The 13,803-nt window shown below is 32.8% G+C and overlaps 1 protein-coding gene across 1 annotated transcript in view; it reads right to left on the minus strand.

Moving 5' to 3' along the window:
- Window positions 1-3,365, minus strand: part of LOC114738173 (DNA gyrase subunit A, chloroplastic/mitochondrial) — a 35,985-nt gene extending 32,620 nt beyond the window's left edge. The window contains exons 1-4 of the mRNA XM_028926193.1: window positions 2,838-3,365; window positions 2,018-2,087; window positions 1,826-1,891; window positions 889-990 (exon numbers count right to left, since the gene is read on the minus strand). Of these exons, the coding sequence (XP_028782026.1) occupies window positions 889-990; window positions 1,826-1,891; window positions 2,018-2,087; window positions 2,838-3,253 (654 nt within the window). The 5' untranslated portion in view covers window positions 3,254-3,365. The remainder of the gene's footprint in view (window positions 1-888; window positions 991-1,825; window positions 1,892-2,017; window positions 2,088-2,837) is intronic.
- Between the last annotated feature and the right edge of the window lie 10,438 nt (window positions 3,366-13,803).

The following is a 13,803-nucleotide window of genomic DNA, read 5'->3' on the forward strand; positions in this document are numbered from 1 at the left end:
GAATTAATTTTGGCCCAAAAAAATGAACCTGAATTAATAGCTAAGAAGCACTGATATGTGTACATGTGTCAGATACGATGTAGCATGACACAGTGGATATGGCAATTTTCAAAATTGTAGGATACGGGTGCAAATATATATACATGTCATGTATATTTCCTAGAATGCACATCCAACTGTTTTTTACAGCCAAAAAAAAAAACAACATTATTTTCCTTCTGAATTCACATCTTAAGACATATTAGGCAAGTTTCAATACTTATAGTTTGAATCTCCTCCCATGAGTACAGCATAAAACCCATTCTTCAGATCCCCTAGGATTTCAGCTACATGATCTAACAACTCCATTCTCCTTATCATAGTAGTAAAAACGTTATTAAAAGGATAAACACAACATGATGAATTCAAACAATGGTTTGAACATGGTAATTCAAAGAATAAATGCCTATTGACTGCATCACAAGGGGGAAATTGGCATGACATAAATTCTCCATCTATAATTAAGACAGACAAACAGTTCGAAGACGGTTCACTTGACTGCATCACAAGGGGGGAATATTGGCATTTCATAAATTCTCTATCCATAATTAAGACAGAAACACAGCTAGAAGACACCATTGCCTCACATCTTAGCCTTTGCTCAAAAGATAAAGTACACATTATGAACCAAATAGAAATTAACTTTAAATGGAGCCAAAAAAAAAAAAAGGAAAGAAAGAAAGAAAGAAAGAAATTAACTTTAAAGCATTCAATCGTCAAATCAACACAACAAAAACATGGTTTGAACAAGCCAAAGTCTCACATCTAGCCCTTGTTCAAAAGATAAAGTACAGATTATGAGCCAAATAGATATTGTTTAAAAGAAGAATCTAGTTATTCAAAATATACTTCCAATCTACACTCTGTGTAACGCATGGCAGCTGGAGGGTCTGCATCAATTGTTCCAAAGTTTCCGTGTCCTTGGATTAGTGTACAGCGCAAGGCAAAATCCTGAAACCAAAAGAACATCAGAAGAAAACATCGTCTGCCAACAAATTGCACATCACATTTCAGAGGCAACAATTCACGAAAAAAGGAAATATTAGGTCAATATTCATATAGATCCTTGTCAAGAACCAAAATAGTAATCGCAAATACAGCTCTAAACAGAAAGAGAAAAAAGTGATGCAATGTACATAGTTACAGTAATGTGGTGCATTTTCCTAGGAAGGAATGGCAGCCTTCACATTCAAGAAGAGTCCCATGTACTGTAATTACCGCAGAACAGGAGGGGATAGTTTACATATTGACTTCACATGAAATAGCAAGAGGAGTTCTGTTAATGAATATTAAGGGACTCAGGCTCTATTGGCTTCAAGATTTGTCCTATTGTCACTATTATCCCTTTTGAGGTCTAATTCAATCTCTGCCTCATGCCTTACTGGAGGTTTATTAGCTAATTGCTTAGTCTATCAAAAGGAAGAAATTAGCAGAATTATTTTCCAACATATTTAATAATCATTCAGAAAAGAAGTTATCTATTTGAAGTTACAGGGCACTTGGTTGTGCGATCTTTCCATTACACAATAAATGAGACATTCAACATGTATTAAACTTCTATGGTTATTACTTTATAGTGATTGTACCTTTTTATTATCATTATTCTATTAAGAAGCATAAAAGATATTTATAATCCACAAAATCATCTTTTTCTATTTCATTTTCTTTTAGATTCCATTCTATTCTGCATGCCAAAAGCTACCTAGAGATAGATAATCATTGACCATACCTGTTCCTACTAGTTTATCATTATTAGGATGAAGAGTGGATAACAAAATTATCATACCTGGGCCATTCTTACTAACGAATCATACACAGCAGAGTCTCCATGAGGATGAAACTTTCCCAAAACCTGCAGAAGCAGTAACACATAAGAAAATAAAGATGTCAATATGAACAGGCATGGTCCACATATATATGGAGATACACGTTATCTGTGCTTTCTTAGAACATGAATATCTATTGCAAGACACTTAACCTCTCCAACAACTCTTGCACATTTCTTGAATGGTTTACGTGATGAAAGGCCAAGCTCATGCATTGCAAATCTGTATAAAAAAGCATTAATAGGAGAACAATAAATCATTAGGTTGTTTAGCAATAATCTCGTTAAAAAATTTCAAATTTCACCTGCTCTAAAATTAAACTCAATAAGTTATTAGACAATTGTTTGTTGTTTTCTTTTTTTCTTTCCAAATAACAACACTAAAAGCTGCGGGTGATAGTTGATAATCGCAGTAACTTCATAAGATGAATAAAATAAGAAAAAGTAAATATTGTAAGCAATGTGCAATAATACAAATTGAACCAAAAGCAACAAAGATTCTTTTGAATTACATATCATTATGCCTCACAGACCCTGAAAAAATTAATAGCAAATTGAATTATAGGATTATGCTAATATCTTCACAACCTGCAAAATCATTGCGATCAAGAATAAGCCCACATTCCTAAAGAAAATGGATCAGAACAAAGGTCTTGCGTGCCATAGAGAAGTTAAAACGCATATAAGCGCAATCACGAACAAGCATACCACACGATGTTTGAAAGTAAAATTCTTCAGTTGACTAATTCACTTTCTTTTAGCCCAGGTGTCACTATTATCAACCACAAAGCGCAGAGTAGAAAAGGCATAAAGTTAAAGACATTCCTTTCTTCAGAAAATATGACATCATAACTTTTCAAAAAAATTCCCAAGATATTCCTCGCCTTCAGACGAGGACGTGAAGATATGAAAATACTCCTTGTCTTCAGACAAAACAACCTCATTGATTTAAGAAAAACAAAACAAAACTCACAGAATTCTTCTGTGCACCGGCTTCAAGCCATCACGAACATCAGGCAATGCGCGACCAAGCAACACAGACATGGCATAAGCAATATAAGCTTCAGTTGCCTCCTTGGGAGCTGCCGTAGGCGCAACCCTTCCATCATTGTCATTTCTATCTCTCACCGCGACTCCCCCATTCTCATCTATTCCCGCCTGCACCGCCTCATCCCGGCGTCGAGCTCTGACAAGCCGGAGTTTGTGGGGGGGACTAGCGGAGAGAAAACGGTTCCCTGAGAAGCTCTGCCGGAGCCGAGACAAGCTTGTCGGAGCAAGGGGCGGAGAGAGACGGTACCTAAGAATGGATGAGACCCTAAGAGCAGAGGCAAAAGCCATAGAAGAAGGGGAAAGAAGTTTCGTGGAGTTTTGAATTGGTGAGGGTTTCATAGGTTCGCCATTAGAGATGAGTGTGTTGTTGTGACTGTGAGCGAGCGCGTGCAGTGGCTGAGCGAGTGTGCAGGGGTTGAGAGAGTGAAGTGGAGTTGCAGGGTTTAGGGCTTTTGCCAATTGCCTGGGTGATAGCTTAAAGTGAGGAATAGTTTTGGCGGGATGCTTTTTGCCCATAATCAAAACCCCCTTAAAAATTTTGACAAACGGCTCGAGCTCTAACGATGTCATCATCAACCGCCTGATGAAAAGTACAAGGGGCACCCCCCACCCAAATATATACATATATATATATATGGGGACTCATTTTACGTGAGGTGGATCGCTTAAAATAACTTTAAAAAAAATTTTAAATCATGATTCACAAAATATAAGATAGGTATGTAAAAAAGTTTTTGTTTTGACTTATGTAAAATGTGTTTACAAGTACTTATTTAAATCATTCCAAACAATTGGTGCTCATTACATAGTGATGAATTTAATATAATTTTATTTTTATATTTTAATGTCCATAAAATTTAAAACAAATATTATTTTTTAGTTGTTAATTCGTTAAAAAAAGAAGAATCACAATTAGGTCACAAGAAAGGAATTTAATTACCATAAAGTTTATTGACAACTGAAAAAATACAATGACAATATGTTTAAGCTGGCCACTTGTTAATAATTTTTTTAACTAAATTTTTTCTTTAAGACCTCATGATAACTCTCCCTTAAAAAAATGATCTTTTTCATTTAAAAATTATTAATTAAAAATTTAAACCACTGAACTGTATGTAAATGATGTAATGGTGTAAATCTCACCTTATCAATATGACGACATAATATAGCTTTAACTTTCCATGACATTAGCAAATTTGGCAAAAGACTTCTTCCTCTTCTCCTTTTTCACTTTCCCTCTTTTTCCATTATTAGGTTCCGATATGTAGAGCCGGAAAAACGGGCCGAGCCCGTCGGGCCGGCCTGTTTAGGCCCTGAAATTATGAGGGCCAGACTTAATATTTTTCTCTTAAAATGAGAAATAAGCCCTGAAGGGCCGAGGGCTTAAAAGGGCCGGCCCTGGAAGGCCGCGGGCCGGCCCTTTTATAATTTTTTTATTTTTTAAATTTTTTTATATAATATTAATGTTATTAATTTTTTACATTGTTAATAATATTTCAAATATTTAGTTATTATTATCATTTTAAAATTAAATTTAGTTTTAAACAATAATTTATCCAATTAAATTTTTAAAAAATAGGTTAATTTGGACTTTAATAATGATTTGATTTATATTATATGCATTGATATTTTTAAACTATATATATATTTGATAATAGAATATTTTTATACTTATATAACTTGTGATTCTATAATTTGAATTAAAAATTCATAAGTTTCAACAATAATATTTCTCACATTAAAGTAAAATAATAGTTAGATTGCAGAATTTAAAAATAAAATTCTTATAAAGAAGAAAAACTTGATATTTTTGTTAAAAAAGAAAAGCATACTTATGAAGAAAAGTAATTAGTTATAGTGATGATGAGGTTTCAAAAGATTAATGATAATGTTTATTTATTGCACAATTGCATTACAGATAAAACTTTTAGATGTTATTATCTTGTTAATGAATGTTTTAGATGTTCTTAGATGTTGATGAATATTTATATATGATGATATTTTATATTTGTGACTTAATTTTATTCATATTTATGTCTTTTATTAATAATTTTATTGGTTTATTTTTATATTTTTATTAAAAAATATGATAAATATAAAAATAGTATTTTTTCTTAAACGGGCTAAAAGCCCGCGGGCCAGCCCTGACCCTGTAGCTTAAGGGCCGGGCCTAGCAAATTGGAGTATTTTTAAAATTTCAGCCCTGTAGGGCCGGCCCTTTTAAGCCCGTCAGCCCTGAAGGGCCAGCCCTGGAAGGCCGGGCCGACCCTGATTCCCAGCTCTACCGATATGAAATAGCCTTGCAAGCTTAGAAAGGAAATGAAATTAACTTTCATAATGAGATAACCTCATTCACCTTTTATAGTGTAAATTGAAGGGGGAAAAAAGGTAGCAGTTTCAGAAAAAAAAAATCATTTATTCATAAGCTGGAACTCAACTTTTCCTGTGTTCTATGCTCTCATCATCGGAACATGATTCTAACTTTTCCTTTTAGAGGAAGCTCAGTTTTCATCATGAGCATGCAAATTGACCTGTATTCTTTGCTGCGTTCTTAGTTGTGTTTAGTTTCATGTAGCAAGTCTCAACCAAAAAGGATGTGATGAGTATGGAATTGCCACTGCCAGAAAACCCCTTTTTCAAACCGCTTTATCTAAACCGTTCTGATGTAATAAATGTGTGCAGAGACATTTTTTAAATAATGGTACAACATTTATACAAGCTCCTCAAATGATCAATATAACGTTAATTATTTATTGCTCTTTAATATAAATAATCAAAAAATGAAGTCAAAATAAAATTGTTTAATGTACACCAATTTTCTACGATAGTGATGTAAATGATAGTTATCTACATCGTTTAAGTAACATGTGTCTAAAGCTCAAAGGTCATCATATCTTATCACTGTCTATTTAAACTCTGAACTTAATCCTCCTTCTCTGTTATTTTCTTGGAATGTCATCTTCCTCCTTCACTTGATCATCATATTAAAGTACCAAAGGACAATTTCAGTGCGTCATCCCTTTCCTTGGCCTCTCCTCTATCTCTTGGTTCTCCTTTTTCCCATGCTTAGCTATACAACAGAGCAGCAACTACTGAGCACAACGCCTGCTCGGCTTGCTTCACACTACTGCACACTTAACAACAAGGTACCTATTAAAGGATCCTTTTTCTCCTCCTTGTCTAAAAAAGTTACTTTTTCTATGGTAGCAGCGAAACCGATGCAAAAAGAGGAGATTTTTTAGTGTCTGCTTGGTTGGGTTTTTCAAGTAACTTAAATTGGATAGAAGCCCAATTGAAAATTTGGATGCTGCTTAGATAGGCAATTGGGCAATCTGACTTTTGTATGAAAAACTAAGATAAGCTATAGAATAAAATTAACAGCTTATGACTTGTAGGGCTTATTTGGGAAGGCTTAAGAAATTTTCTATAAGCACGTTTCACGTAAACCGAGACAAAACTCCTCTCACACACTTGTCTCGTATTCTGTAAACCATTATTAAAAAGCTACTTATAAGCTATTCCAAACGGGCCAATAACTTATGACTTATAGCTTTTAAAACATGGAGAAAGAAAAAGTTAAGAAATTTATTGTCTCCTTTGGTTCTTATTATAAGCCTCAAATAACAAATTTATAGATAACAAAAAATCAATTAAAATTAGTTGAAAGTAATAAATAAGTTAGAAATATTTTTTATTTTTAAACATGCTACTGGAAATATACTTTTATTTTTTCATGTTTCACTTTATATTTAAAATATTTTTTATGATTTCTCTGAAGTTTTAAAATTTAATTCACTCATTAAATTTAATTTCTTCATATTAAATTATTTTAATTTCATTATATTATGTGAAATCATTTTTTTAATCATGTTTTATTATCTATTAAAACTCACATTCATTTTGGTCATTTTACAACCAAAATTACTTTTACTCTACTATAATCCAAACAACCCTTTATCAATCTTACTTTTGCAAATTCACTTTTCTAAACTCCAATCCAAACATAATTCAGCTTATCCAATTTAGTTTTTATCCAACTTTACTTTTTCATAAGTCAAATTGACAATAAGCTACTTTTCCAATTGCTGATCCAAACAGACTCTTAATCGAATTGTGACTCTAGTCTAAAAGACCCATTTTACTCAGCCTACAATACCATTTTTCTATTAGTGTGTAACGAGGTATTTTCCCATATCATTGTTTCGTATAGCTCAAGCATGTTTTCATTTCTAATTATTCTAGATATATCTTTTAGGGTGTGTCTAGTTGGAGAGAAGGGAAGGTGAGGGGAGCATGGTTGAAAGTTTTGGAAGGAAAGGGAGCCAAATTTTTTTTACTATTTTACCTTTTATGATTTTGGTAATATCCTAATAATGCTAATGAGAAAAAATAAAGAAAAAATTAATCTCTTAATTTTTTAATTTTTAATTTACTTAAAACTTAATCCATCAAATATGACTTAGTGCGATTCAATCTTTGAATTTTCGACTTGCTTAAAACCAAGTCATTAATTTTTTTAATCATTTATATTTTTCTCTTTTATCACACACATCTCATATCTAGTCATCACTAAACTATCCTAGTTGGCAAAAAATTGCAATTGAGCATCCTCATCATGCATGATAAATCAACAAGGGAAAAAAACAAAAACAAAAAACAAAACAAAACAAAAGGGAAAGCTAAGAATGTGACCCATTATATGTCATCATAAACAGAGACACACAATTCAATTTCAATCAAGATACTGAAAATCGGACTGGCAATTGAATAGGTCAAGGTAGTGGGTCAAGGCTCAATGAGTCAAACTGGAGTCAAATCAAGGGTCAAACCGGTGAGAAATAAAAAAATAAAAAATAATTTAAATTTTCACTAAGAACTAGATATCAATTTAATATCTTGAATCACTAGTAAAATAATCTCATACTTACAATTTTTTATAACATCATACTGCTAAAATCACTAAATATTCATCCTAACAAAAGTACTGATACATACCTTGTATTCTGATGGAGGGGGTTTCAACAATAATGTGGGAATGGAAGAACCTTTGAATCAGCAGATAATGTTTGGCCATCCGGAGAGGATTTGAATAGTAATGGAGGAACCTTTGCTAAATATGGTCAGTGAGAAGTTTATTTTGATGAGAATATATAACTAAACAAGGATATATAACCTTGGATGAACTCGTTGAAAGTATGGGGTTTAGTTTTGAATATGTGAACTCCAAATCACCACATGTTGATGTTTGAGTGTAGCCAATTTATTAAGAGTTGAACTGTTAATCTTGACTAGCATTAGAAATTGATGAAAGCTAAAGATGAAAAGAAAAGTAAATAACTTTTTTTTTGTTAGGCATATGTATCTAACACTAAATATTGATATCTTTTTCAGTGGGGATTTGAACTCTAATTTATCATGCTATGAGACAACGCTAAAAGTAATTTTTTTTAAATGCTAATTTTGGACATAAAGAGGGGCAGATTTGATGAATATGGAATAGAAGTTTTGCTTGAAATGAGTTTTCTAAATGCTAAGAATATATTTGAAAAAAATTACATTCAAGTCTCAAGTAAAAAAATTTATTATCATGCAGAATGTTCAAATTAATCGCAAGTGCTAAGAGGCTTATAAGTGAGGTTATAACAGTGAATTTGATCGTCTCACCCTCAATATCCTCCCCAGTCAATGTCAACCCTTGTCAATTGTGCCTATACAAATTATCATTTCGTGCCACACACTAACTTATTAATTGAACCACAATAAGTTGTCATTTAGAGCATCCTAACTTGTTAATTGTGCTACAATAAATACAATTAAGAAATAAAAGAGTTGGAATTGACAAGAGAGAGGTGCTGAGAGTAACAACTATATAGATCAATAAAGCCAAGAAAGTCAATTCATAATTACAATCTCTCACTCACATATTTCTTAAGACTTGAGATTAATTTGAACATCTTAAAGAATCTTCCAATAGTAAAATCTTTTAGGGTGTGTTTGGTTGGAAGGGAGGAAAAATGAGCCCCTCCCCTCATTTCTTTGAAAATTTTGGAGGGGAGGGGAGCCAAATTGGGGTTTTTTGGAGGGAGGCTCAATATCCTGACTAATTTATCCTCATTAGTTTTATAATATTCCATCAAATGCCCCTTTGTAAAAAATAAAGTTATTCTTTCAGATACTTCAATATTTTTCTTTCGTTGCTCCCTCTTCTTCTCTTGCCTTCACTATTGACGTGTGTGTGGTCCAAAAAACATTATCGGTGCCTGTCGTCCTCGCCATTTGTTGCCGGATCTGTGCCTTCATCTACTATTTTCTTCTTGTTCAGCACTTTCTTTCAGGTATATTTCTTCAACTACATGTAGATTTGTTTGCTGCTATTGTTTTTAACTTTTGGTCTGAAACACGATCTGTGAACCGAGCATATAAGTTAGTTGTGATTGTTGTGGTAGTGCTTGAAGTTAATCATATTTGGTGTGTGAATCACCAAAATATCCTTTTCCCAAATCGTAATTGCTTCTTAGATATTTTTGTTATGATTGTTCTTCAAAATCCCGTCCAGTTCATTCTCATTCTTCAAATGGGTCGAGACAATTTCAAATTTTAAGCACTCAAAAACTTAGAAATAGCCACACCTGTTATGCTCTTGTTCATACTCATAGAAATCCTGGTCATGTTCCTCAAAACGGGCATCTTTGAAGAAACACATACAGGTTGTATGGTGCCTTATTTATCCGAGAGGAGACATTTTATAGGATTCGTAGAGAAGACATGGAAGGCTAGAAGGATATGTCTAAGAAAACCGAGCTTAGCTGTCAACAGTTATAAATTTTTCTACTGTAACTTTGGGTTTCGAATAGTCCAAGGAGCATCCCTTTACTTAAGCAAAAGATGAAGACATCTTCAAACAACTAATTATACCTGTTAACGACAAATTCTTATGACAATTGAGAAGTTAGAATAACATATAATAGCAACATCTAGGACGCTTATAGGCAGCTAAATGACATTGCCAATATCCCAATTAAGTGATGTAAAAAGATGTACAAGTTTATTTTGATCGTTTCAATTGGCAGCAGATGCCATACATAGCATGACACCTTAGAGAATCTCAACACAAGTGACAGCCATATAATTACTGCAGAGTAGCTTTGTCATGCATAATCAACAGAGAAGCATGAGTAACTGTTCAACTTGACTTCTTTTTCCATAATATACGTGATAATCAATTAACTTAATGAGTTCTTTATAATTAGAATATTCTAATAAAACCTCACAGAAATTTACTTTACTTTCTCGAAATTGCAAAAATGGGGGAAAAAACTAAAATAAAAACTCTTTGCTATACTGATTGCCTGAATTCAAGTGACTACTTGATAGTATAACTTGAGTGGACAAGTTAAGAGAAAATCTATACACCAATTAAAGGGAACAGGGGAAAAATTACCTTGTAAAATCCACAACTGAATGAAATTTCAACTGTATTGCTGAAATCTTTCAAGACATATCTCATCTAGCCTCTCTTTTTTAAAGGAGTCATGTCATCATTTAAGTCTTATTTGGGTTTAATTTCAAGCATTCCATCTTCATGACAATTCTTGCTGACAATATTTTTGCTTGTGGTTGGTAATTATAAATTATCATTAATGAAAATCATTGCATAAATAGCCAGCTCATGACTTTATCTTCTTTTTTTTTTCAATCATAGCTAGCTCATGACTTTTTTTTTTAACCACAGCTAGCTCATGACTTTATTATTTGTGTCTTTGATGGACTTGGAAACTCAATACTACTTATTGGTGCGGCAATGGCTTGAATTGCATCAAAAAATAATAGCTCTACTTATATGTATTATTGCACAAATGACAATGAAGTTTGTCCTCCACAAATAAGTTATAGTTTGAGTGACAAGAGAGAAATGGTACATGATGAAATAATGAATAGAATAAGTAATTGTTCATCTAGTCAAAACATCATTAGAATGTCTCCTAGAGCATTCTTAGAATTGTATAGTATGTTAGAAAGAGATGGTGGTTTGCAACCCACTAGGTGATCTAGCGTGGAAGAACAAGTTGCAAAAACTCTTTATATATTAACACATAGTGTTAAAAATTGTGAAGTTAATTTTTGGTTTAGACGTTCTGGCGAGACAATTAGTCGTCATCTTCATATAGTTTTGGTGGCTATCATTGAGTTAGAAGAAAAATTTATTGTACAACCTCATGGGTCAACAATCCCTCTTGAAATTCAAAATGAGAGTAAGTTCTTCCCATATTTTAAGGATTGCCTTGGTGCTATAGATGGAACACATATACGAGTCAATGTGCCTTTTGTAGATGCTCCTCGATATCGTGGAAGGATGGAATTCTCAACACAGAATGTGTTAACAGCATGTACATTTGACCTAAAGTTCACTTATGTGCTTCCTGGATGGAAAGGCAGTGCATTTGACTCACATATTATTAAAAATGCATTAACAAGGGATGATAGCCTTAAAATTCCTGATGGTAAATGTTTTACCAATTTTGCTTAAGTTTACATTCATTAGGGATTATAAAACCAATACACTAATTATCTTTTGTTATGATAGGTAAATATTATCTTGTGAATGCTGGATTCATGTTAACAAGAGGGTTTATAACACCTTATCGGGGAGTTCGCTATCATTTGAAAGAGTATTCAAAAAGAAATCCACCCCTAAATCATAAGGAGTTATTTAACCTTTGACATGCAAAGTTATGAAATGCAATTGAAAGAGCTTTTGGTATTTTCAAGAAAAGATTTGCAATTTTGTCCAATACAACCGAAACATATATATGGCATCAAAGTTCAAAAAATGATAATATATGCCTGTATAATTCTTCATAACTTCCTTATGAGTACTGACCCTACTGAAGATCTCATAAGAGAAGTTGATAGGGAGCTTCTTCAACAAAATGCAGCAAATGACAATAACCGTGCTTCAAGTAGTGACAATAATGAGGCTACTCGAGGTGAACTTATTAGAGAAACATATAGCTGCTCTATATGGGCAGATTACCAGAGTAATCTCGAGCATGGTTTTGGTGATGATTTTGGGGATGACCTTGAGGATTAGAGTTTGATTTTGTTGTTTAATGTGCATTACTGTGTTCAAATTCAATTTATTGTATTACTTGTTTAGTTTAGACTTTGAATTCCAACTTAAGACATCAGTTTGTTGTATTACTTGTTCAGTTTAAACTTTGAATTCCAATTAAGGCATTCAGTTTGTTGTATTATGTGCTTATGTTTTTATGTTATAGGATGGCACCAAATACTAGTAAGAAGGTACTAAACTAGACAAGACATATGGATGATGCCCTCATTGATATTTTTATGACTGAATATAATGAGGGCCATAAAGTTAATGGCACTTTTACATCTACTGCTTATGATAATATTATTAGATATTTAAGTGCTTTGTTCAGTAAGCAAATTGACAAAGACAAGGTCAAAAACCGATGGAAGACTTTAAATAGAAATTTTTCAGATGTTTATAATATATTTAAAAGTTTGAGTGGGTTTGCTTGGAACCCAACAATCATTTGTGGGATGCTGAGCCAAAAGTTTGGGATACACTGATTGACGTATAAGTGTTATATATATGTTGTCTTTTTTTTTTTATATTTAATTTCTAACTTTGTAAGCTGTTGGTACTATATTATTATTGCTGGTACATGTGTATATATATGTTACTTATTGGGACAGTACTCTTCTAGTTTTAGATTTCTATAATATTAATATGCACAATTCATCTCCATGCTAATATCTTTTATTTCCTGTATTTTTTTAGGCTAAACCTATGGCAGCATAGTGGAGAAACAATCCTATTCCAAATTATAAGAAGATGCTAATACTATATGGGGTGGATAGAGCTAGTAGAGATGAGGGGAAGACAATGCGTGAATGGAGGAAGAGACGTCGTTCTCAGGAAGAGGTCACTAGAACTGTTAATGATATTGATAACCTTGTTTCACAAGGTAGATGTTCATTACAAAATGATGATGATTTTATGAGTTAGATGGACAAAACTCACCTAGGCAAGGATTATCACTGAAAAAGATAATCTCCTGTTGCTAATAGTGCTTGTAGTAAGAGGACAATACGAGTATCCAAAGAGCATGAAAATAATTTAAAGGAACTAACTAAGGCAATATGTTGGGTGGCTGATGCACTATAAAGAAGAACTGAGGCAATACTGCAAGGAAATACAGCTATAACAAAAGTCGCCACTACAAAGATTGCAAAGTAACACTGCTGTCTGGTGAAGAACTTCGCAAAATGCTTGAAGAATATGGGATTGAGACAGAAAAAATACCTGACATATATTGGTTCCTTATGACTGATGTTGATAAGCTTAGAACAGCTGTTCAATGTGCACTTGCAATAAGGAAGCAAGTTAAATAGTTGTTATGATGTATAGGTATTGATGCTTTCTATATTATGATGATTTGATTATGATGACTTTTGATATAAGCCCAAACATAATGTCTAGGTAGGTACTGATGCTTTTGTATATTTGATAGGTGCTAACAATTTTAGCTTTAGTTTTAGTAGGGATGACTTGATTTGCACTATCATGGGTATGCTCTGTTGAAACTTTTTGTATTGTTAGTAAATATTTATAAGCTATGATGAAGACATTGTCTTTACGAATAGAAAGGTGAAGGCTTTGTAAAAGCTCAAAGAAGAGTTTTATTATCAAGAGTTTTATTTATTTGCATGATAGGTTCGAAGTTGTAAGTATGTAGTTCTAATTTTATAATCTTGGATTATGTTTGTGACGTATTTCTATCAATTTAAAGTATTGTGTTGTTAAAAAAAATTACACAGGAATCTATCAATATTATGAGAAATTTGTTAATTACATATTA

This window comes from Neltuma alba, unplaced genomic scaffold (assembly GCF_004799145.2).
Source record: "Neltuma alba isolate B1F8T4 unplaced genomic scaffold, ASM479914v2 tig00013553_pilon, whole genome shotgun sequence".
Taxonomy (NCBI): Eukaryota; Viridiplantae; Streptophyta; class Magnoliopsida; order Fabales; family Fabaceae; genus Neltuma; species Neltuma alba.